The sequence below is a fragment of the Musca domestica genome, unplaced genomic scaffold (genome assembly GCF_030504385.1).
Source record: "Musca domestica strain aabys unplaced genomic scaffold, Musca_domestica.polishedcontigs.V.1.1 37, whole genome shotgun sequence".
NCBI classification, from domain to species: Eukaryota; Metazoa; Arthropoda; class Insecta; order Diptera; family Muscidae; genus Musca; species Musca domestica.
Window position 1 is genome coordinate 1,125,602 of NW_026712321.1, and position 27,072 is coordinate 1,152,673.

The 27,072-nt window shown below is 34.6% G+C and overlaps 2 protein-coding genes and 1 long non-coding RNA gene across 4 annotated transcripts; 2 read left to right on the forward strand and 1 right to left on the reverse strand.

The window, feature by feature from the left end:
- Nucleotides 1-5,356: 5,356 nt before the first annotated feature.
- On the reverse strand, nt 5,357-12,577 carry LOC101899356 (beta-1,4-glucuronyltransferase 1). Its single transcript, XM_059126249.1, has 5 exons — nt 12,273-12,577; nt 9,965-10,255; nt 8,198-9,255; nt 7,761-7,914; nt 5,357-5,732 (listed from the first exon to the last, which is right to left on the reverse strand). Exons 2-5 carry the CDS (start codon nt 9,965-9,967, stop codon nt 5,523-5,525), a joined length of 1,425 nt encoding a protein of 474 aa, XP_058982232.1. The 5' UTR covers nt 9,968-10,255; nt 12,273-12,577; the 3' UTR covers nt 5,357-5,522.
- A 508-nt stretch (nt 12,578-13,085) lies between these two features.
- Nucleotides 13,086-15,864, forward strand: LOC109612262 (uncharacterized). The gene is made up of 2 exons (XR_002194427.2): nt 13,086-13,255; nt 15,576-15,864. It is a non-coding gene; the product is annotated as an uncharacterized LOC109612262 (long non-coding RNA).
- Nucleotides 15,865-17,845: 1,981 nt separating this feature from the next.
- Nucleotides 17,846-24,909, forward strand: LOC101900548 (helicase ARIP4). 2 transcript variants are annotated; one of them, XM_005181898.4, is made up of 7 exons: nt 17,846-20,959; nt 21,024-21,754; nt 21,829-22,027; nt 22,090-22,537; nt 22,598-22,727; nt 22,782-23,042; nt 23,459-24,909. In XM_005181898.4, the coding sequence occupies exons 1-7, from the start codon at nt 18,468-18,470 to the stop codon at nt 24,532-24,534; spliced, it is 5,337 nt and encodes a 1,778-aa protein (XP_005181955.2). In that variant the 5' UTR covers nt 17,846-18,467; the 3' UTR covers nt 24,535-24,909. The 2 variants fall into 2 exon arrangements, with proteins under 2 accessions (XP_005181955.2, XP_011291834.2); XM_011293532.3 differs by having other exon boundaries at nt 22,613-22,727.
- Nucleotides 24,910-27,072: the final 2,163 nt, after the last annotated feature.

The window sequence follows — 27,072 nt, forward strand, 5'->3', positions numbered from 1 at the left end:
ATCATCAATAGCAAATACATGGCCAGAAATATCTAACAGCAATTTTTTTGTGGTACTTTGCTACGCATTTGAGTGTTGAATGAGTTGAAATGATGATTTGGATATTTTTTTTCTTGTATTTGTTGTATTCTAAATTAATTGTTTTTGTTGCACTTTCTTCACATACCCATACATATGCATAATATTCTATTTTCTAGTCAATTATTCATAACTATATTAAAATTATTGAAATGATATCAATGCCAATAATATTAAGAGTAGAAGAACAGCAGCCTCACATAATGACTCAGGCATTAACAATAAATAAAAAAAGAAATTCTCACACACACACACAAACATACACAGTATCAAATGGCCAAATAATGTTCAAATGAAAAAATATTTGCTACGAAAAAAACTAAACCTAAGCTGTTGAATATTTTATTAGATATTTCTTATATTTCTCATAAGTTTGATATACATTGAGTTTCCTAAAGGTGGGAACACATATAGCGCTTATCTGACTGGCTTAAGTCTTCGGCTGGCTTCTTGGAAAATGAACAAATGAGCCTAAGGCCAAAATCGATCTAAGTCAACCTAAAACTCCTTTGTTTATCTACGAAAAGAAAACAGTGGATGACTTAAGCCAGCCAAATATGCGCTTTATGTATTTCCACTCCAAGAGTGTCAACAACCGCTTCTTTTTTTCCTTCATTCTCATTAACAATCCTCCATAAACCTGCAAAACACGTGTTATGAAAGCACGTCGATTATTTGTTTGATGCATCAACGCTGGGAACATTGATACGTCAAAAAAATTTCAAAAATAAATAGAGTTTTATAAATTTTCTTATATGGCACCAATCGGAGGCTGTTATGCTATACATTTTTCAAAAATTTTTACAAATTTGAATAATTTTTCATTCAAAATTGTCAATTTTTTTAAAATATTTTTCAAAAATAAGTAGAACTTTATAATTTTTTTATACTACACCAATCGGAGGTTGTTATGATTTGCATTTTTCAACAATTTTTTACACATTTGAATAATTTTTGTTGTTGCAAAATGGTCCCTTTATTGTTGTTTTTATAAAAACAACGTTTGTTTATTAGTGGAGAACGATGGTAATGTTTTCCAAGGGGTAAGGCAGGGAATACCCATGTTTCGGAAAGAGTCACTAATCCTCCTGCCTTACCCCTGGTAAACATTACCATCGTTCTCCACAAATAAACAAACGTTGTTTTTATAAAAACAACAATAAAGGGATTAAGCCTGACCATTTTGCAACAACAAAATACTATGGTATCCCCAATAAACAAGCCAAAACTGTTTAATTTGAATAATTTTTCATTCAAAAAATTTCAATTTCAAATTTAGTTTGACATTTCAATATCCCAGTAGCTGAATTTTTCTACCATGAGTGGGATATAAACGATTACTTTTATTAAAACAATTTTAATGTGAACATAGCCCCCAGATTTTCTTTTTTGTAAAAATAATAATTTGAGGTGTGGCCTTTATCCTTTAATCAGAAAAAAATGCCAAACACATCTTCATTTCCTCTACAGAAACAAGTATCGTCCCTTTTATGCTCTAAGGAATACAATATCTACCCAAATGTCATCTGTGGCCATTAGCCTTTAACTGCTCTCTAAAACCTACTGAACACAGCTAAGCTTGAAACTCTTGAAATGGCATCGTAAAGAACATTATTTTACAAATTTTGAGTCATGGTAAAATTAAGAAGTTAAAGTAATTTCAAATCCATCTCAGCATTTTCTGTAATTTACCTAGAATTGAAAATATCGTCCCTTTTATGCTCTAAGAAATACATTATCTACCCAAATCTCGTCTAGTGTGATTTGTGGCCATTAGCCTTTAACTACTCTCTAAAACCTACTGAACACAGCTAAGCTTATACCTCTTGAAATGGCATCGTAAAGAACATTATTTTACAAATTTTGTGTCATGGCAAAATTAAGAAGTTAAAGTCATTTCAAATCCATCTCTAGATTTTCTGTAATTTACCTAGAATTGAAAAAATCATAGAAGGGACGATTTTTTCAATTCTAGGTAAATTAGAACATTATTTTAAAAATGTTGTGTCATAGTAAAATTACGAAGCTAACGTCATTTCAAATCCATCTCCGCATTTTCTGTAATTTACCTAGAATTGAAAATATCGTCCCTTTTATGCTCTAAGGAATACAATATCTACCCAAATGTCGTCTAGTGTGATTTGTGGTCATTAGCCTTTAACTACTCTCTAAAACATACTGAACACAGCTTAGCTGGAACCTCTTGAAATGACATCGTAAAGAACATTATTTTACAAATGTTGTGTCATGGTAAAATTAAGAAGTTGAAGTCATTTCAAATCCATCTCTGCATTTTCTGTAATTTACTTAGAATTAAAAATATCGTACCTTTTATGCTCTAAGGAATACAATATCTTCCCAAAAGACGTCTAGTGTGATTTGTGGCCATTAGCCTTTAACTACTCTCTAAAACCTACTAAACACAGCTTAACCTAAATCTCTTGAAGTGGCATCGTAAAGAACATTACTTAAACAATTTTGTGTCATGATAAAATTAAGAAGTTAAAGTCATTTCGAATTCATCTTAGCATTTTCTGTAATTTAACTTTTCAAATTTCACTAAATAAAAAAACAGGTTTCCATCTATTATTTCTGTGGATTTATAAATATTAATTTTAACAATCAGATGTTGTTAAATGAATAATTTTGAAAAATAATAATTGCTTTGATTTCTAATATTTTCAATTACATAACATACATGCGTACGTTTTACTGCAGGATTGATCATAAATTAAAGCTTGGTTATCTCTCTCTCTCTCTCTCTTATCTCTCTGTTCCAAAATTGTTTTTCTGAATGCCAATGGCCGCACATCAAATTATGTGAAATCAAATATGACTGGTAGAATGTGTGACACAAGAGGTGTTGTTTTTTTTTTCTTTAATATTTACAGCTATAGAAACATGTTTACATATACCAAATCCAATGGATTTCAACTGTCAATTCCATTGTGTATACGTCAAATGAAATCCACTGGATTTACGACTTGCTTGTTCATGACGTTGTGGCGTATGATTTACAAGCACTTTTCAATATATGTACGTTGCTTATACGTTAAACGAAGACAACGTTATTGTTGACAGGGTTGAGTTGAAGATACATAAACAGCTTGGCATCATGGCTTGGCATATTTATGTCAAATTATAAAGGAAAACGACGGTCAAATTCGAATGCGGCTTTGGCATCCCTTTATGATATGTCACAAAATATGCCATGCGAAGACTTCAAGTTGTTTATGTACTTACCGCTTTGTATTTATTATTGCAGTTCCATGGTAGAAGAATATAGGTAGTCGCATCGACACAGCTGCTGGGACAATGAACTGTCAAATCAATTTTGAAATTGAAAAATTTTGATGAAAGATGGTTGAAATTCGTTAAAATTGTTGAAAAAATCGTATCATAACAATAATCTCCGATTGGCGTTGCATAAGAAAACTTAAAAAAATATATTTATTTTTGAATAAAAAAACACTTTAAAATTATTGATATATCATTGTTTCCAAGCGTTGATGTATCTATCATTGTCCTTCTACCACGCTCTGTTCCAGAAATAGTACGAATGTAAAACTTTTACTACGATAAACGATTTTTCTTTTATGGCATCGAAAGATTCCTAAAAGCATTATCAGACAGAATGGGATTTACATATGTGCTGTAACTTTTATCATCCATATGTATTTCCCTGTGTATGTCAAAATTGCCATTTTACGTATGACTTTTTTGCCATAAAAAGAAATAAAGCACACAAAAATAAAAAAGGGCCAAAAAATATAAAAATTTCGATTCACCTTGCTTGCCCTAATATAAATCACTGGAAGAAGAAGACGAATTAGTCCAGCAAGAATTTGCAAACTCTCAGTAAAATAACTTTCAAAATCACTCTCTTTTGCAGAATTTTTGTGTTAACAGACGACTTCCAATAATAATTTTCAACAAATGCTACAAATTTTAGGGTAACCATAAAAATAGGGCTCACTGTGGTCGAAAAAGTACGTGTGTAACATGGTAGAAGAATACAGGTAGGTGCATCAACATAGATGCTGGGACAATGAACTGTCAAACCAATTTTGAAATAGAAAATTTTGAATGAAAAATTGTTAAAATTCGTTAAAATTGTTGAAAAAATGCAAAGATAAAAATTGTTCCTATTTTTAATAAAAAAAGTTTAAAATTAAATATCAATGTTGCCAGGCTTTTATACATCTACCTCTATTCTTCTACCATGCATTGTTCTAAAACTTTGATAAGGTGTGGTACACACTATCATTTTTGACTATTATTTAAAAAAGAAACTAAGTACCAATTTTTGAAGTTAAAAAAGTAACGGCGAATTCAAGGCAATATAAGTTATCAGGATTTATTGCTTAATCAGAATTTATTCAATTAGATTTGTCATAAAAAATAGATCTTCCGACGACTGATTGATTGTGTTTGTGAATGTAAACAAACATCAGCTGAGCGGCATTTATATCCTCCTAAAGGTGTATCTAAACACACTAGATTTAACCATTGGATCTTCAATAGTATAAGGCAAGATAAAAAAAATTCGTCTTCCTAAAGGTGAGAATATATAAAACTCTTTTTTGACTGGCTTATGTCCTCGGCTGGCTTCTTCGGAGAAGAACAAAGGAGCATAGGGCCAAAATCGAACTAAGTCTACTTAAAACTCCTTTGTTTTTTTACGAAGAAGCCAGCCGATGACTTAAGCCTGTCAATAAAGCTTTTTATGTGTTCTCACCTTTAAGATCGAGTACTTCAGAAGGGGGTTGCCATAAACAATTTTTGACATTTCAATGTTCCCATGCGTTGATGCATCTACCTGTATTCTTCTACCATGGTATGTACTTTACTCATGTATTTCACAACTGAAACGTCCTTCATGTATCACACGATGTGTACAACTTCTACGTATGGAAAATTTGACACTACATATGTAAAAAACATTTCGTCTGATAGAACCCTAACTAGTAGAGTCTTGCAGACTTGCTAAAGATCTATTCCATAGAATAGAACCTATGTTTATTTCATTAAAAATTTATGAAAATCAATTCAATTATTTCAATTACCACCCCCAACAAAAGCAAACACCCTTAAAAAATTTATAATTTACAAAATTGTACATTTATTCATTTTCGCAGCAGCATTTAAAATTATATAATATTTTCAGTTGTTCTTGTGTGTTTTTTTGTTCTTATTATCATTTTTAAATTTGAATACAATTTGTTTTTGAGTCTATTTACATATCAAAATAAAGGTACACAATTTATTTATAGGAATGTTTCTGTTTTGTTGTTCTGGTTGTTGTCACCGGCCATGGGGCATGTGGGCGTTTTGAATTCATTGTTGCCTTTTTAAGAAATTATAGAAAATGACATCCTTGTCCTTCCTGAGCTGTGTTGTTGACAAACGAAAAGAATCGATACAGCATCGTCACGCTTCCGAACTTATGTTCTTGTTTTAAACAATTGCTTAATGGGTGGATGTTTGTAGCGTGCGAAAATTTCTTTTTTGAAAATCTCAAAACGTTTACTGTTGATGGTGTTCTGTTGTTCACGCCACGATGGACGGGCATTCTTTTTCTGCAAACCCCAGTGACAGGTGAAGACCGGTGTAAGGACATGAAACGAATAGCCAGCTATATACATTTCATAAACCTGTAATGCAAAAAAAAAAGTATCATTGGTAGAATTAAGAAGGTAACCTCATGCAAGCCTGTTTTAAAAGTTTTTTTTTTTTTTTTTACATTATGCGGTTGACATCTCATTATCAAAATGTATATTCATAAATCAACAGAACTCATGGTGGAAGAATACAGGTAGATGCACCAACGTTTGGGAGCATTGAAATGTCAAAAAAAATTGTTTGCTATTAAAAATATTCGTAAAAAAATAAAAATATTCTTATATATTAAAAAAATACCACTACGTCATAAAAAACTTCCCAAAATGTCAACTCGACTGTTAAAGGTTAAAAGAGTAGTGAGAACATCACATAAACGAATCAGTTGGACAATATTGTATCTATAGGTCCCAGTTATTATGCAGAGAGAAAAGTGATTGACATTATCGAAATAATTGTTGTATATACGGATTGAAATTCACAATTTTGTGTAAAAATATACAAGCTTATACTTATAAAACAAAAAGTTATTAATTTTTTTTATTCATTTATTTCTTTTTTTTTTGTAAAATTACGTCCCAAAATGTCACCTCAACAGTTAAAGTTTAAAAGAGTAGTGAGAACATCACATAAATCAATCAGTTGGACGATATTGTATCTATAGATCCCTGTTATTATGCAGAGAGTAAAATGGATGAATTATCGAAATAATTGTTGTAAAAAATGTTGAAATGCATAATTTTGAGTAAAAATATTCAAGCTTATACTTATAAAACAAATATTTAATAATTTTATTTATTTATTTTTTTTTTTTTGTAAATTTACGTCCCAAAATGTCACCGCAACAGTTAAAGTTTAAAAGAGTAGTGAGAACATCACATAAATCAATCAGTTGGACGATATTGTATCTATAGATCCCTGATATTATGCAGAGAGTAAAATGGATGAAATTATCGAAATAATTGTTGTAAAAAATGTTGAAATGCATAATTTGGTGTAAATAGCGCATTTTATCAAAAAAAATTGTTATATCGCCAGCATGAAATCATGGTATAGGTAGCGATCAGTAAATATAGCAAAGCTGTCAATTTCGTTCTTTGAAAAACATAGCTCTCTGTAATAGAGAGTATTATGAAGTTAAGTCAATTGGGGAAGACCCCAGCCTTAGGGTGAGAATATATAAAACGCTTATTTGGCTGGCTTAATCGGAAAAGAAAAAAGGAGCGTAGGACTAAAATCGAACTAAGTCAACCTAAAACCCCTTTGTTTCCTTACCATGGTAGAAGAACATAGGTAGACGCATCGACACAGCTGCTGGTACAATGAACTGTCAACCCAATTTTGGAATTGAAAATATTGAATGAAAAATTGTTTTAATTTGCAAAAATTCTTAAAATACACGAATTGTAACAACCTCCGAATGACGTCGTATAAGAATACATATAAAAATCTACTTATATTTGAAAAGACATTTAAATTTTTTTTTGACATCAATTTTCCCAAGCATTGATGCATCTACCCGTATTCTTCTACCATGGTTTCCCTACGAAGAAGCCAGCCGATGATTTAGGGTGGAAATACAAAAAGCCCATATTTGGCTGGCTTCTTCGTAGATGAACAAAGGAGTTTTAGGTTGACTTAGTTCGATTTTGAGGCTAGGCTCCCTAGGCTCCTTTGTTCATTTCCGTAGAAGCCAGCCGATGACTTAAGCTAGCCAGATAAGCGCTTTATGTATTCCCACCTTTAAGCCAGTCATATAGCGTTTATTCTTACCCTTAATCAATCTATGGTATTTAACATTTTAAAAAAATATTAAAATTCTTGTTGAAAATACAATTTTTGAGCCTTTGGGCAAACTTATGGTACGTTTACATTTCAAATAAAACCTCATACAAAAAGTTAACCCGATAAAAAAAAAAACTATAATGTAAACATGCTTGGGTGCTCTTGTACTGTCTTCTTGGGTGCCCCTGTACTGCCTTCTTTTGGGTGTTCTTGTACTTTAAAAAAAAAATAAACTTCCCATACACCTCAAAAAAAAAAAACAAAGATAAATTACAAACCTGCGAATTTCTCGTAAATCCATAGCCAACAAAACGCTCATCATGCGGGGGCGCATTATCCAAAGCAACATAGAAGGGTTCATAGAAGAATTCATAATTTGTCACTTGATGACTAATCGAGATACGGTCATCAGTCTGGGTATTGGCCAGCCAACTGTAAAAATAATAAATAAATAAACAAATATGCAGACACGGTCCACACGAACCCAATCGCACACACACAGAAACACACCCACACACTCAAATGGTCGATGAGAAAAATCACACGAAATGAGCAAAGGAAAAGAATCTCGAACAAAAGAAAAATTGCTGAAAATCATAATCACACAACGGATCGCAAATAGGGAACGACTGACATTGTCTAAAGCTGATTCATATTCACATCGACCACTACCACACACACCAAACATTCTTAAATGCTATCACATTTTTCGCACCTCGAGAAATTCGTAGCAAACTGATTGTAGATGAAAACTTTTTCATGGAACGGCCGTGCCAAACCTCTTTTGATTAGACGTAGCAATTCGCTTTTGTGCGAGGGAAAACGCACACGCTCATCGATCTCGAGTGTTGGTATGACGTAAGCACACAGCCCCGACGAACACCTGGCCGACGCTGTGGCAAGAAACTCATTCAGCAGCGGTACAATGTTTGCACTCGGTATGATGTCGACATCGGTGAGGAATACATATTTCGTTTGACAGCCTTTGCGGGCAAAGTTACGCAAATGATTCTGGGGATAGAGATTGCGAAGACGCCAACGTTTCGTTTCGCTCGTACGCAGCTGGGATATTTTCAGAAATGTCTTCAGCGGATAGCGGCAATCGAACATTTGCAGCAGCTTATAGGCATCGGCCGTCTCGTGTTGGGGTCTCCGTTCACGGGGATATGCCAAATGGAATGTCACATTGGAGCGTATGAAATCGAAGCAGAGCCGCAAATAGGTCACATAATATTGGAGGATGGTGAATTCATCATTGCCGGCCACAAAGACAGCAATGGATATGGGTCCTTGAAATTGTTTCGCCACCTCGGCCAGTGAGTGCAGACGTTCCACCGATGTCTGGGTGGCCAGGCATATTAAACTATCCGCCGATGATTCTTCATAGTTATCACCGACCAGGGCAAAATCAAATAGCTTGTATAAACGTTGATTATCCCAACGGCCTAGATTAAGAGATAGATTTTGAAAAGCCAATGAAAACGACTCTAAGCTATTTAGAGATTTTACTTGTTCCGCCAAGAGTTGTGATGATGTCAGGTGCTGTGCTGCGGCCAGAGTTTGTTTACTATCACCATAGGGACTATTTACACCGGCAGCAGCAGCATTTAATGTCATACGACGATTGCCATTTAATAGCGTAGCATTACGATTTGTCAATGTCTGTAGATTTGACAGATGTTGACTGACAAAACATAAACGTATTGTCCAAATCACATTACAAAAGAGCAAAATAATCGATGTCACTTTGATGGAGAAGTATTTTTTATGCATCTGCAAAAAAAAAAACGAAAACAAGAAAGAGAGGCAAGAGAATAATGAGAGTGAGCGTATTTTCAATTTGTATCATGGTAGAAGAATATAGGCAGACGCGTCGACACAGCTGCTTGGACAATGAACTGTCAAACCAATTTTGGAATTAAAAAAGTTGAATTAAAAATTATTTAAATTTGTAAAAATTGTTGAAAAATGCGAATTATAATAGCCTCCGAATGACGTAGTATAAGAAAGTATATAAAAATCTACTTATATTTGAAAAAATATTTAAATTTTTTTGACATACCAATGCTCCCAAGCGTTGATGCATCTATTTATATTCTTCTGCTATGATTTGTATACTTACGATGGTAGAAGAATACAGGTAGATGCATCAACGCTTGGGAACATTGATATGTCAAACATTTTTAAATGTCTTTTCAAAAATAAGTAGATTTTTATATGTTTTCTTATACGACATCATTCGGAGGTTATAAAAATACGCGTTTTCAACAATTTTTACAAATTTAAATAGTTTTTCATTCAAGATTTTCAATTCCAAAATTTGTTTGACAGTTCATTGTCCCATCAGCTGTGTCGATGTGTCTACCTATATTCTTCTACCATACTAACAGTGTAAATAAATCGAAATGGTCAGATGGCATCCCTAGTTTTACAATTACTCAAAAAATAAAGGTACATTTCGAAGAAATAAACTTTTACTTACCATTATATTTCATAAAACCAATTTGCAACTCTTCGCCATATGTTTCAGTTGGATTGTTGTTATTTCTAATTTGTTATTGCATTATCAGTTAATTTCTTTCCTTTAATTTGTTGAAATAATTTCCAAATCAAAGAGATATGTTACGCTATTATCACTCTCTCGCTCTCTCTCTCTCTCTTTGTGTATCACATAAAAGGGGAATATTTTGTCATTTTCATTGCTTCCTTAACTTTTTTACATCCTTCAGGGGATTTTTCAATGTAAATTTTCCGAACCTTGACAATTAATAATCTGAAAAGACCAAACAAAAGTTTAAATGCCGTAAACTAGGTTTAAAGATAATCATATAGAGCATGGTACATGGCAGAAGAATACAGGTAGATGCATCAACGTTTGGGAGCATTGATATGTCAAAAAAAAATGTTTTTTCAAATATAAGTAGTTGTAGTAGTTTTTTCAAATATAAGTATGTTTTCTTATACTAAGTCATTCGGAGGCTATTATAATTCGCGATTTTCAACAATTTTTACAAATTTAAATAATTTTTCATACATTCCAAAATTGGTTTGACAGTTCATTGTCCTAGCAGCTGTGTCGACGCGTCTACCTATATTCTTCTACCATGGCATGGTAGAATTAAGGAGGTAAATTCATACAAGCATATGTTCACAATTTTTATTCATTTGTACATCAGAGATGGGAACCTGTTTTTTATGCAGTGAAATTTGACAAGTTAAATTATAGGAAATTCAGAAATGGGAATGCTTATTTGAAATGACGTTGCTTTACCTTGCTATAGATTTTGTTTACATAAATTGGCTTTTAGGGATATCACATGGTAGAACTAAGAAGGTAAAATCATGTAATCATATGTTTACATTTTTTTATATATGTTTTTTTCATATGTTTACATTTAATTTGACAAAACAACTTTTTGCATATAATTTTGAATATTTATGACAGAAAGCCGTCGTTGCCTCAGGGCTGTATTTCTGTAGTTTTACGAAGCTGTTCTACCTTCTTATTGTACCATGATTTTAATTAAAAGTGTTGTTTGTTTGTTGTATAAAAATATAGACTAGGAATGGTCTGTTCCAGAACGTAAGAATGTAAAACGACATCCAATTTTTCCTTTATGATATCAGAAAAATTTGTAAAACTTACAGATTCTTGCAGGTTCTAGAACAGAGCATAAATTTGCTGTAAAAATTCAACCATGGTAGAATTAAGACGGGAAAGTCATGTAATTATATGTTTGCATTTTTTTAAATTATTCAATTGACATCTCCAGTGCATATATACTTTTTCGATCACAGCGAGACCTACTTCTTTTGAAAAAAATATGATTTAATGAAAAGTGTTGCTTTTATTGTGCAAAAATATTCAAAATTACATTTGCGGTAAAAAAAATTCATCTATAAAGAATAATATTTTTTATAAAATACAATTTAATCACAATATAATAGAAAAAATATATGCAATTGTGTGATATCAAAAATGATCAATCATATTGCCATGTTTATGTTAGAACTTTTAGCAAGGTTAACCTACTTCAAGAGGATTTATTTGAAGTATAAGTAATGGATATGACAATTTTAATCCAAATCCAGTGGGTTAACCCATTTATATGTAAACGTACTGTATGGCTATTGCATGGTAGAAGAATACAGATAGATGCATCAACGCTTGTGAACATTGTTATGTCAAAATTTGTTAAATGTTTTGACAAAAACAAGTAGATTTTTATATGTTTTCTTATACCACGTCATTTGGAGGTTATTATAATACGCCTTTTTCAACAATTTTTACAAATTTAAATAATTTTTCATTCAACATTTTCAATTCCAAAATTGGTTTGACAGTTCATTGTCCCAGCAGCTGAGTCGATGCGTCTACCTATATTATTTTACCATGAGCTATTTTGACCTACACACGGAAATACACATGGATAATAAAAGTGACAGCACATATGTAAGACCCATTCCGTCTGATAATGCCTTCATTTTGAGACCTTGGCAACCAACACAGGACACCAATCATAATTACACATGTTTTTTTAAACAGATTAACGTTCAGATTACGTGCATGCATGTGTGCTTTGACCCAATTTTGTACAAATCAATCAGGACACACATTTTAACCAATTGATTTGAGTTACCAATACAACCATGTAAATCAAGACTGTATTCACGTACATGCATCAAAACAAGAGGGTTGAAAATTATTTACGAGAAAAAGTAATGTTTTTGTTGTTGTTTTTTTTTTTTTGCAAAAAAAAAAAATGTTCGCTACAAGAATAATGAATCACCTTGTATGTTTTCATGAAAACATTGCGGAACAAAATTGCTACAAGGATATGGACATTTCCAAAGGATATTCACACGCACACACACACACACACACACACAAATGAACTAAGTTTACACAAATCAGTCGAAGTTAGTAGTAAATTGTTGTTATTCTTTTTTTTACAGATTAGATTTTCAGATAAAATGGTTTAAAATTGAACTAATTATTTGTTATTCTTATTTAATTATAAATTCACACAAAAAATATTCGATTTAAGTGTATAAGGATAATGAAAAACAAGTTTAGCAAATATTATTGTACCGATAATTGGGGATGGAACTTTGGGATATCAATTATCTTTCTTGTCAATACCCAACGATTTTCTGTTATCGATAATTGAAGTAGACGGGTGATAATCGAACGGATGTTACAAACGTAACAGCTGATTGTGTTTTATGCTTGAATATGATGTTAATAACAGAATTATGTTAAATGACTTGAAAGAATTTCGATTTTCATTAAATTATATAAAAAAATTAGCCATTTCTTCTTTTTAATAAAAATTGGCACTAATTGGTACAATAATAATAAAAAAATAATTAATTCTTCCACGTTTCAGCAAATTTATGTATGGCTAAATATTTCCGTGCACAATTCATGTACGACAAATTCATTATCCTGACCTAGTAAACATCGAAATGTATAGGGTTTTGTTTATTTTACAGACCTCATTAGCACGTAATGAGTATTCAAATTTTGTTTACGTGTTTACTTGTAATTTTTTTCGATTTTTTTTCTTTTCCTTTTTTGGTAATATATAGGTCATTGCACAGAGTTTTGTCAATAAACAATGTTGCCATGGTAATCTCAATATAGGAGCTATAGCTCAACAAAATTATTATTATGGAGTTTTCGAAAGTATGAAAATTAGTAGTGTTTGAATTTGCAAGCAGGCAATTTGTCATACGATCGGAACTAACAATTGATTTGGAGAAAGAAAAGGTATGAAAACTAAATAAAAACATAAAAAACGGTAAAAGTAAAATATAATATATTCAGGGCGGACATTTTTCGATTTTTTTTTAATTCGACTTATTTTCAAGATGATTCAAATGAACTGTGAAAATCATACGATATGAAAAAGTTAATTGTAACCAATTTGTGTAGTAAATTTAACAATAATAACTATTAAAAAATGTTGTAAGTTCGGCCGGGCCGAATTTTGATTGCCCTCCACCACTTGGAACTAATTTGCCAAATCTCAAAAACAATAAAATCCGTTAAAAATTCTGTTAAAATCTTAAAAATATCGAATGTAGATGTTATAATAAAGTCTATACGAGGATATGGACCTGCATAGGTAACAATATTCAAATGCGAAACTTAAAAAAAAATCGGCCAAATCATCGAAATACTGAATATCGAAAGGTACCGTTATATGGGGGCTATACGAAGTCTTGGACCTGCACAGAAAATTTTCTGTCTTAGGCTGTAGTACCCATTACGAACTTCAAATACCAAATTTGAAACAAATATCGAATATCGGGAGGTACCGTTATATGAGGGCTATATTAAGACCTGTACCTGTACAGACTATTTTCTGTCTTAGGCTGTAGTATCCATTATGAACTTCAAATACCAACTTTGAAACAATTCCGGTGAATAATGTCGCTAAAATCAACAAAGTACCGAATATCGGGAGGTATATGGGTTATATGGGGGCTATACGAAGATGAGGACCTGCGCAGACAATTTTCTGCCATAGGCTGTAGTATCCATTGCGAACTTCAAATACCAAATTTGAAACAATTCCGGTAAATAATGTCGCTAAAATCATTAAAATACCGAATATCGGGATGTACAGTTATGTGGGGGCTATATGAAGACATAGACCTACACAGACAATTTTCTGTCTTAGGCTGTAGTATCCATTACGAATTACAAATACCAAATTTGAAACAATTCCGGTAAATAATGTCGCTAAAATTATCAAAATACCGAATATCGGGAGGTACAGTTATGTGGGGGCTATGTGAAGACATAGACCTGCACAGACAATTTTCTGTCTTAGGCTGTAGTATCCATTACGAACTTCAAATACCAAATTTGAAACAATTCCGGTTAATAATGTCGCTAAAATCCTCAAAATACCGAATATCGGGGGGTACCATTATATGGGGGCTATACCAAAACGTGGACCTGCATGACCCATTTTCAATACCAAAAGTTCTGCAGACACAATACACATTTGAGTAAGGGTGGAAACACATAAAGCGCATATTTGGCTGGCTTAAGTCATAGGCTGGCTTCTTCGTAGATGAACAATGGAGTTTTAGGTTGACTTAGTTCGATTTTGGCCCTAGGCTCCTATGTTCTTTTCCGAAGAATCCAGCCGATAACCTAAGTCAGCCAAATAAGCGCTTTTTGTATTCCTAGCCTAAGATTTTATCAATCTACTTCATTTCGTTCGGAAACTAGAGTGATTTCCGCAGTCGGAAAAACGGTCGGACATCGCTAAATCGACATAAAAATTTATGCTGATTAAGAATATATGTACTTTGTGGGGTCTAAACTGCATATTTCGAGGTGTTACAAACGGAAGGACAAACTTAATATACCCTTCATACTATGGTGGAGGGTAAAAAAATGGAGGAATAGCTATTAAAATTGGAAACAAGCTTATTTTGTTTCTAATATTTATGTCGGATGCTATTTTCTACGTTCATTTTTAATTGCTCAGAAACGCAGAAAAAAACCAGCTCCATTTTTTTCTCATTTTGCTGCAAGTTGTGCATAGGGGCATATGGTATATTCCAGAACCTGCAAGAATCTACTATTTTGGCAATATTTTCCGATATCATAAAGGGAAAATTGGTTATCGTTGTAAAAAGTTGTATATTCTAGCAGTTGTGGAACAGATCAATGATTTTTTCCAGAACCTGCAAGAATATACATGTTTTTACTACAATAACCGATTCTCCCTTTGTGATATCCATAGAAGATTCTTGCAGGTACTGGAACAGAGCAATGACCTCTTCCAGAACTTGGAAGAATCTACTATTTTTGTAATATTTTTCGATATCATAAAGGGATAATCGGTTATCGTAGAAAAAAATTTAACATGCTTGCAGTTCGGGAACAGACCAATAGTTTATTATAGAGCATTCTAGTTAAATCGGCAATCTATACTAAATACATAATCTGTAATCTTTCTTGTCCCAAAAAAAAACTCCATATTTTGTCCTTAGTATTTAACTTTGTATAAATTCTACCCATTTCTCTCATTACTAAACATTATGTACTTCTCTCCATTCCATTGCAGCACAATGTGTGACACATACGTCTCTTGTTATCTCCATGACTGTTATGCTTCGTGCTCGTCGTATTATTGTTGTTCTCATAGTCATGTCAAACTTTATTGTCGCTGTTCCAGACATCGTCATTGCTACTGTTATTGCTGGAGAAGGAAATGTCTGTTGTAAAATGAGGCACGACGCGTTATGCAGTCGACATGAATGACTATGGAAATACAAACAACAACAACAAACACTCTCACACACACTATAGCACGAAATACTTTCACCAAATTTATGTTACTAGTTTAGTTGTTAGTTTAGTTTAAAAAAAAAAAAGAAATAGGAAGCTCTGTAAAATCTAAATTTATGACTCATACGAAACAAATAAAACAAAAGATCTTGCAATGAATCGGAAAAAAATAAGAGTGTGTTTTTCTAGCTTATGAAAATTTGCCTAATGCGACTAAATTTTATACCATAAATAGTTTTTTTTTTCTAAAAGTACGATTAAATTACGTTTACATACAACTTTTTATCCAGATTAAGTCTCATGGTAGAATAATATATGTAGACGCATCGACAAAGGGTACAAGAATATAGATAGATGCATCAACGCTTGGGAACATTGATATGTCAAATTTTTTAAAGTGCTATGTCAAAAATAAGCAGATTTTTATATTTTTTCTTATAGGACGCAAATCGGAGGTTGCGGTGATATGTATTTTTCAACAATTTTTACAAATTTCAATAATTTTTCATTCACGATTTTCAATTTCAAAATCGGTTTGACAGTTCATTGTCTCAGCAGCAGTGTCGATGCGACTACCTGTATTCTTCTACCATGCATCGACACAGCTGCTGGGACAATGAACTGTCAAACCAATTTTGGAAATGAAAAGGTTGAATGAAAAATTATTTAAATTTGTAAAAATTGTTAAAAAAAAAACTCGAATTATAATAAGCTCCGAATGACGTCGTATAAGAAAACATTTAAAAATCTACTCATATTTGAAAAAGCATTTAATTATTTTTTGACATATCAATGCTCCCAAGCGTTGATGCATCTGCCTGTATTCTTCTGCCATGTTAAGTCTGATGAGACCATACCATGGTAGAAGAATACAGGTACTCGCATCGACACCGCTGCTGGAAACACATAAAAATCTAATTATTTTAAACATTTTTAATTTAATTTTTTAATGTCCCCGAGATTGCTAAAATCAAGAAAGTAATGCCATGCAAGCATATGTTTACAATATTTTCAAAATTATTCGTACATTTTTTGAATTTTATTGAATGAAAGCAAAAGATGTCGGAAATAGCATCAAATTTTAGAAAAAGTTTAGATTTGTTCGAAATGGTCACCTTTGGCACGAATTAAGTGCTTTAAACGGCCAATAAAACCGTCACACGTTGTCCGAATGTTGCTCTGCGGTATTTTGGTCCCGACGAAGCGCTTGCTTGAGGTGATCGACCCTTGACCCTTAACTATGAAAAAACTACCTAATTCTTCACACAAAATTTCCTGAGCGAACACTCATATTTGTACGTTGTTCAATTCAAATCACTCTCAGAACAACGAAAAAATATGTCCCATCCCTAACAAATGAGAGCATTTATCGAAAAAATAAATTATGACATTTAAAATTAAAAATAGAAAAATGTAATGAAAATTTAAAAATTTTTGGGAAGACTGAAAATACTACAATGTTGAATGGCGTATGTACATTCAAACGAAAGTAAATTTTGTTTTCTCTCTCATTCGAAGTACGCATTTGGTCCACGAGATGAAATTTCCACAGAAAACTGCAAACAAAAGAGGCAATATTTTCAAAATGTTTCTATTGACAGAAAAAATGTTTGACAAGTGTCTCTCCAGTAGAATTTAAAAATGGAAAAAATGAAAACGTGAATGAAAATTATAAAATTATTGATATAATACATATTTGGGAGAAAAACAATCATTTCTTTTATTCATATTAGTGAGTATTTAATGTATTTTAGTATAAATTCCCATTAAAATCAAGAAACAAAATTTTTGAAAAAAGGAATTATTTTACTATGAATTACGAATCGTGCCGTATGAACGGGTTAATTCGTGTACCTAATTCTGAGAGCGAACAACGTTGTTCGTTTCCAATGGAAACATGCTATAAAACATCATCGTTGAAAGTAGTTGTTTTTCATCCCATTCATATGACGATTATTGATGTACAGCGTTGAAAGTCGACCAATCGATTAATCGCAACTCGATTTACATATCCCTACTGTGTTTTGATATTGAGCGAGAATACGAAGAGAGAGAGAATTTTGTGCAAGAAAATCACTTAAGGAAAAAACTACCAGAAAACTGAAAAGTTGTAAAATAAATTGACAACTATGTTGCAAAAAAACTAAAGGACATTGTCCACCACAGAAGCGGTGCATAATCCATTGAAATCGCCACAGAATAATCTAAAAAGTAACGTAGTTGTTTATCAATTTTCTAATCAAAAAGGTGTGAACAAATCGCTTTCAACTCTGCGAAAAAGTTCTGTATCTCTTCACGGGTTTTCGTTCTCTGCTGGTTAAAGTGTTTTCGGTGGAAAACTAAACTGCTAATTCAAGACAAGTTACCTTACGAGTTCGACAATCCATGGCAAAGTATGCTGATGGCAGTTAGTTCTTAATCCATATTATAATGCAGAGAATCTCGTCAAAATTGAGCTCCCCCATGCCGTGTCGCGAGTATGTATGTTAAAATTTTAAGTATATAATGGATTCTCGGAGGACAACATATTTCTATACATTGTTTTTGGTATACATATATGTGGTGACAGATAGAAAATTATTGCCCCAAATGGAATAAGAGATGAATTGCATGGGTAATTTTTGTTATTAAGAAGCAGAAGAAGACGACGAAGCAGCAGGCTATAAATATGGACAACAAACCAGAAGTATTAAATTATATGGAAAATATGAGTGCAACAGCGGCAGTAGCAGCAGCGGCTGTAGATCCGGCATTGCATTATGGAATGTATGGCATGTTGGGTCATCCGCTGGCGGCCGGTGTTGATATCCCTGCTCCAGTTGCCGGGGAATATGACAGTACCACCAATTTACTCCATAATCAACAGCAGCAGCAGCAACAACAACAACAATTACAGCAGCACCACCAACAATTTATTGCAGAGCAACAACAACAACTCCAACAACATTTGGAAATGCAACAACAACATCTGCAACAAACCACATCACAACAAAATCAACTAACACCAGAGACAAGCAATGATACCAAACCTCCTCTGCCTTCCACGGAAGCCACATCATCCTGTAATCCTACAAATGAAACTAACAACTCCCCCACCACCGGCTCCAACATGGACAGCACAGACTCCAACTCGCCTGAGGCCCTTAAACGTAGGAATCCCACCCAGCCAAATGACAACAGTTTACTGGCCAAGAAACAGCATTTAAATCAAATGGCCGAAGAAAAAAAGAAATCAGTTTTACGTAAAAATATTCGCGAGGTAATGGATACTAATCAATTGGATACAAACACTCTAAAGGCCCAGCATGAGGAGTCCGAACGTCTGGCCCGAATGGCGGAACAGCAAAAGCTATTGCGAGAATATCAACAACGTGAAGCAGTATTAACCCATTTCGATCGTTTTGTCAATGAGCATCGTGTCAAGGATCCCTCGGATCTAATCGATGAGAAGGGAAAGGCCATAAAGCAGTTGCAGGCCCAGCCGCCAATTATTAAGGAAGACACTGAGGTGTTGGGCGAAGAAGATGAGGCCAAAAAGAGTCCGGCGGAATCTATGGTGGAAAGCAATGATTCCAAGGGCTTTGAAGACAAGGATGCCGCCACCCCGGCCGCCGAAGTTGTTACCATTGATGATAGCTCCGACGATGACGATTGTATTGTCCTGTCCGACGATGAAGTCGAGGAGGAAGACGATGACAACGATGATCCGCACAACAGTGGCATGCATGTCAAAGATGAATTCAATGTACCCGATCATTTGGGTCGTGTTGTCATCAATGTGGGTCATCCCGATGATGAGGAGGATATTTTCATCGCTCCTCAAATTGCCAGAACCATAAAGCCCCATCAAATCGGTGGGGTGCGTTTCCTGTTCGACAACATTATAGAATCGCCCAAACGTTTCAATGATTCTGGCGGCTTTGGTTGTATTCTGGCTCACTCAATGGGTTTGGGCAAAACACTCCAGGTGGTTTGTTTCTGTGATATATTCTTAAGGTATACACCAGCCAAATATGTGGTCTGTGTTATGCCCATCAACACCCTACAAAATTGGAATGCCGAGTTTGATATGTGGATACCCAAGTATTCGGATAATCCGGAATACATAAGGCCACGGGAGTTTGATGTGTTCGTACTTAATGACCAGCAAAAGACATTGACAGCACGATCCCGCGTCATATTGCAGTGGAAGGAGAGAGGCGGTGTTCTGCTGATTGGCTACGAGCTGTTTCGCCTGCTGGCCCTTAAATTGAACTCCACCAAACGTCGCAGCAAGAAACAACAAATGATGAGCATGGATAACAATGAGTGTCGCAGCCCCCTAATGGATCAAGTCTATGAAGCTTTAGTTAAACCCGGTCCCGATTTAATCATTTGCGATGAGGGTCATCGCATTAAGAATGCCCAAGCCGGCATTTCGCAGGCCTTAAAACAAATACGCACCCGAAGACGCATTGTTCTCACCGGCTATCCCTTGCAAAATAATCTGCTCGAATATTGGTGCATGGTGGATTTTGTGCGTCCCAATTATTTGGGTACTCGCACGGAGTTTTGCAATATGTTCGAGCGGCCAATACAGAATGGCTTGTGTGTGGATTCAACACCGGATGATATCAAGTTGATGCGTTATCGTGCCCATGTTTTGCATTCTCTGCTGGTGGGCTTTGTCCAGCGACGTTCACATCGAGTGCTGCAACAATCGCTGCCCGAGAAACAGGAATATGTTATACTCACCCGCATGTCGGAATTGCAAAAACAATTGTACGACACGTTTATGAATGACATCGTAAGGACGAAGAATGTTCCAAATCCCTTGAAGGCATTTGCCGTTTGCTGTAAAATATGGAATCATCCGGATGTGTTGTATGATGCCATGAAGGCGGCGGAGACTGGTATGGATATGGACATTGAGGGTGTGGATGAGGTGGATGCCATGCCGACAGCAAGCAGTGTGGCGAAAAATGGTTTTCCACCGCCGGTGCCAGGACCACCACCACCCAACCACAAATCGTCGTTTCAGGAACTATCACCATCCACGTCGGGCATGGCTGAAAATGGTACACAATTTGGGGAAAACCCCAATATTATGGGCCACAGCCAGCCTTTCCTGGGACAAAATGAGCCACAGAAACCAATGGAAAAACAAAATAATTTTCAAAGGTAGGGTAATTTTTAAACATTTATATTTGGATGATCTACTTATTATGGCTTGTTTTAATTTTAGCCCCTCCATATTTAGCGATTTAAATCAATACGAAAATCCTAATCTAAACACTTCGAATAGCTATAATCCGGATATGCAAACAAACTATTTCTCCTATCCCACCATGATGCACACCATGGGTAGTCCCCTGAAACCAAACTATGTTGGGTGCATGTTAAAACAAACCGGCATGGGCCCCAACGAATCAATGATAACCGAAGATTCTGGACACAACTCATCATCGGAAATTGTAGATTTAGATACGAATGAAATAAAAACAATTGAGACGGACATTGACATGGACAAGAATATTTCCCTGGATCGAGCAACAGGTGGCAACAGTGGTGGGGCATCAACCTCATCGGGCATATCGTCATTGGGCATTGATGGCTCCACAGAGACATCGTGTAGTACACAAAATGACATTGAGACCAAATCGGAGACGGGCAGTCATGTCAGCAGTTCCCTGGCCACGACGGAAAGTAATGACACAACAATTGAGAAAAAGGGTCCCGAGAAAATCACCTATGATTGGGCCACCAAATTTCTCAAAAAATATGAGCCCGGGCTCATAAAGAACTCGCCGAAAATGGAGATATTCTTTTGTATACTCAACGAAAGTATACAGATTGGAGATCGGGTTTTGCTTTTTAGTCAAAGTCTTTTGACATTGAATGTTATTGAGAAATTTCTGCAGGCCACCCGTATGCCTGGCTCGGACTCATGCTGGACATATAATACACACTACTTTCGTAAGCCCCCACCCCACCCCGTCTGATATATTTAAAAACAAAACATGTTAATTTTTTATTTGCTTTTCTTACAGGCTTGGATGGTTCAACCACATCACAGGAGCGTGAAAAATTGGTCAATGAATTTAATTCAAATACAAATGTTAAATTGTTCCTTATCTCAACTAAAGCTGGATCTTTGGGTATTAATCTAGTTGGAGCCAATCGTGTGATTATATTCGATGCAAGTTGGAATCCATGTCATGATACACAGGCAATTTATCGAATTTATAGGTAAGGCAAATTGCAAAAGGATCTTAACATTCTATATATTAAAAAAATGGTTATCTCCTTAGATATGGCCAAAAACGTTCGTGTTTTGTGTATCGTTTGGTCATGGACAAGTGTTTGGAAAAGAAAATCTATGACCGTCAAATCAAAAAACAAGGCATGTCCGATCGCGTCGTCGACGAATGCAATCCCGACGCCCATCTATCCATAAAGGATGTAACAAATCTATGCTATGACTACGATGACGATGATGAAAATCGCACAGCAAATAATAGTGATTTCCCCAAACCATTGGAATCCTATACCGATACAATTATGAAAATTATATTGACGGAATATAAAGCCCATCTGACGAAAGAACCATTCTTCCATGAAAGTCTATTGGTTGATCGACAAAATGATAAATTATCACAGGCTGAAAAACGCCAGGCTCATCGCAGCTATGAGATGCAAAAGAAAACCTCATCGAAGACAGCCATGTACACGACAACGGGACGGATGCCTTATCAAACGGTAAGTTGACATTCTCCCAAAACATAATTTTTAAAAAATACCGAAATAATCACAAACTAGGTACGTCCCATACAGAATCGAACCCAAACAGTTCAGAAAAATAGTAGCGGTTTACGTTCCACCCGATGGATACCAGCTGAGGTTTGGCAAAAGCAGGGCATGACGGCCCAGGAAATGTCATTGCCATTAGGTAAGGGAATGAGGCACATTGCCCTGACAAATGATTTAATTATTTTTTTTACAGATGTTGTTATACCCACAAATTCAAGTAATAAATCAAAAATCATCATAAAGGCCGGCCAACGTGTTATGGTATTGAAATCCGCCAAGGGCATTTATATGCAATTGGATAGTGGCAAAATTATTGCCATACGTACCCTCAACAAGCCAGCAACACCATCAACGGAGAAAAGTGATGTCATCGATATAACGGGTGAATCGGACACAATATCATCCAACAAAGATGCCAAGACTGAAAAGTCCGATGCTGATATATCACCGAAAGGTAGGGTGGAAGGGTCTTGAATAATTTAGATTTATTTGGGGAAAGAAGGAGGTATAGATACAATAAAAATGAAACGTCTTGGGATGTCTCAAGTAACTTCGAAAGAAAGTCTTAACATACCTGACATAAGAAGTTCTGAAAATTTTTTTCTAAGAAGATTTTCTGATTTAGGTCTACAGATCTTCTTGTAATATCCTAACATTTTCTTTGGAAAAATTAACCAAATTTCTCAAGGGAAATGCACCGTTTTTTTTTAGGAAAATTTAAACATTTCGCCCAAGACATTTGGATATTTTTTTCTAGGAAAGTCCCAGATTTCCCTAAAAAGAATGTAGATTTACATGACTTTTCTGAGCAAGTCCAATAGCTTTCCTCTTAAAATCTAATAAAATACAAAAATCTCCTATTCCTTACAGATTCAAATGCGGCAGATAGTTGCACAAATTCATCGGCCTCATCGTCTTTGGTAGCTGGAGCAGCGACAACGAAACAAACAAACATTGAAATGCCAAATGAAGCATCATCTTCCTCATCATCGTCAACCACAGCAACAACAACTCAGCAATTAGATTTGTTTAATAGTTCAACAGCCAGCAAGGCCAATGTAGATTTGGAAAATAAACAGAGAACTATTTCCAAAACAAATGCTGACAATCAAGAGACTTCGGCTACAATTGGCAATAACTTCCAGCAGAGGCAGCATTTAACACAACAGCCAATGTCACAAACGACAACAACAACACAACAGCAACGTTCGCAAAACACCCATCTGTCGGCACACACGCAAATGCTTAATGAACAACACCAACATCAACATCAACAACAAAACCAATTACAAAACCCCCATGCAACAACACAACAAAATAACCCAACATTAATGCATTCCTCTCAAGCTACAACATCGTCATCATCCTCGTCAGCAGCATCATCATCATCATCATCCACATCACAGTATCCAAGCCAACATCAAGCCTATAACATTTATTCTCAAACTCCTCGCAGTTCACAGCTTTACAATTCTAGGGGTGCAGCTGATTTCCATCAAACGGCAGCAGCAGCACCACCACCACAATTTACCGATTACCCAACCTATGGATCTCATCATCAGCAGCAACAACCACAACAACAACAAACTACAACACGCTATCATCCCACAACAAATTCATCACACACCGATTTATCATCCTCCGCCAGTCACACACATTCGCTTGCACCGCCACCTCATTCACATCCTGCCCCACCCGCATCGCTCTCGGACTTTTATGGGGCCTATTATCCGCAATGGTCGTCATTTATGTTGGCCTCACCTTCGCAAAATCCCGATGGGTCACATTTAATGCACAATGCTGCTGCAGCCGCAGCTGCTGCCGCGGCCGCTGCTGCTGCTGCCTCCACATATCCACCAATAGCACCGTCATCTCATTCACATTCCCATCATGCAAAAGTGCAGCCCAATACGCATCAACAATGGCCCCAGCATTATCATCCATAATTATTTGCCAAAATGCTAAATGTTTGAGAGGCCTACCTAGCTACATACATTTAATGATAAACATACACACCCCCCACATACATACATACATGCCCCTACCCACTACTTACATACAACATACATACATACAATACCAGAAGCATAAATACAATTTGCAAACCTAAATCTAAATTCACACATTCGTACATAGCATTCTAGTGTACGTAAGTGTTTTACTTTTAAATTAATATTTGATTATTTAATATTAAGCTGAAACAAAAAAAAAGAAGGAAATTAACTATTAATTATATTATTGAAAACATAAAAATCAAATAGTTTAGCAATAATTAATAAAAAAATGAATTAAATAAAAACAAATTATAATTTTAGAAGATATCTCAACGGCTGTTTTAATTTGTTTCTACGAAATTTAACTCCTTAAATATTGACATTTCGGGGTTTTTAGCATCGTTTTGATCGCAGATATTTAAAGAGGAAAAATAGGGTATTTTAAAATGCTCATAACTCCTTAAATATTGACATTTCGGGGTTTTTAGCATCGTTTTGATCGCAGATATTTAAAGAGGAAAAATAGGGTATTTTAAAATGCTCATAACTCCTTAAATATTGACATTTCGGGGTTTTTAGCATCGTTTTAATCGCAGTTTCTTTATAGCCTATTTTAAAATGCTCATAACTCCTTAAATATTGACATTTCGGGGTTTTTAGCATCGTTTTGATCGCAGATATTTAAAGAGGAAAAATAGGGTATTTTAAAATGCACATAACTCCTTAAATACTGACATTTCGGGGTTTTTAGCATCGTTTTAATCGCAGTTTCTTTATAGCCTATTTTAAAATGCTCATAACTCCTTAAATATTGACATTTCGGGGTTTTTAGCATCGTTTTGATCGCAGATATTTAAAGAGGAAAAATAGGGTATTTTAAAATGCTCATAACTCCTTGAATGTTGACATTTCGGGGTTTTTAGCATCGTTTTGATCGCAGATATTTGAAGAGGAAAAATAGGGTATTTTAAAATGCTAATAACTCCTTAAATATTGACATTTCGGGGTTTTTAGCATCGTTTTGATCGCAGATATTTATAAAGGAAAAATAGGGTATTTTAAAATGCTCATAACTCCTTAAATATTGACATTTCGGGGTTTTTAGCATCGTTTTGATCGCAGATATTTAAAGAGGAAAAATAGGGTATTTTAAAATGCTCATAACTCCTTAAATATTGACATTTCGGGGTTTTTAGCATCGTTTTGATCGCAGATATTTAAAGAGGAAAAATAGGGTATTTTAAAATGCTCATAACTCCTTAAAAATTGGCATTTCGGGGTTTTTAGCATCGTTTTGATTGCAGATATTTAAAGAGGTATTTTAAAATGCTCATAACTTCTTAAATTTTGACATTTCGGGGTTTTTAGCATCGTTTTGATCGCAGATATTTAAAGAGGAAAGATAAGGTATTTTAAAATGCTCATAACTCCTTAAATATTGACAATACGGGGTTTTTAGCATCGTTTTGATCGCAGATATTTAAAGAGGAAAAATAGGGTATTTTAAAATGCTCATAACTCCTTAAATATTGACATTTCGGGGTTTTTAGCATCGTTTTGATCGCAGATATTTAAAGAGGAAAAATAGGGCATTTTAAAATGCTCATAACTCCTTAAATATTGACATTTCGGGGTTTTTAGCATCGTTTTGATCGCAGATATTTAAAGAGGAAAAATAGGGTATTTTAAAATGCTCATAACTCCTTAAATATTGACATTTCGGGGTTTTTAGCATCGTTTTGATTGCAGATATTTAAAGAGGAAAAATAGGGTATTTTAAAATGCTCATAACTCCTTAAATATTGACATTTCGGGGTTTTTAGCATCGTTTTGATTGCAGATATTTAAAGAGGAAAAATAGGGTATTTTAAAATGCTCATAACTCCTTAAATATTGACATTTCGGGGTTTTTAGCATCGTTTTGATCGCAGATATTTAAAGAGGAAAAATAGGGTATTTTAAAATGCTCATAACTCCTTAAATATTGACATTTCGGGGTTTTTAGCATCGTTTAGATCGCAGATATTTAAAGAGGAAAAATAGGGTATTTTAAAATGCTCATAACTCCTTAAATATTGACATTTCGGGGTTTTTAGCATCGTTTAGATCGCAGATATTTAAAGAGGAAAAATAGGGTATTTTAAAATGCTCATAACTCCTTAAATATTGACATTTCGGGGTTTTTAGCATCGTTTAGATCGCAGATATTTAAAGAGGAAAAATAGGGTATTTTAAAATGCTCATAACTCCTTAAATATTGACATTTCGGGGTTTTTAGCATCGTTTTGATCGCAGATATTTAAAGAGGAAAAATAGGGTATTTTAAAATGCTCATAACTCCTTAAATATTGACATTTCGGGGTTTTTAGCATCGTTTTGATCGCAGATATTTAAAGAGGAAAAATAGGGTATTTTAAAATGCTCATAACTCCTTAAATATTGACATTTCGGGGTTTTAACATCGTTTTGATCGCAGATATTTAAAGAGGA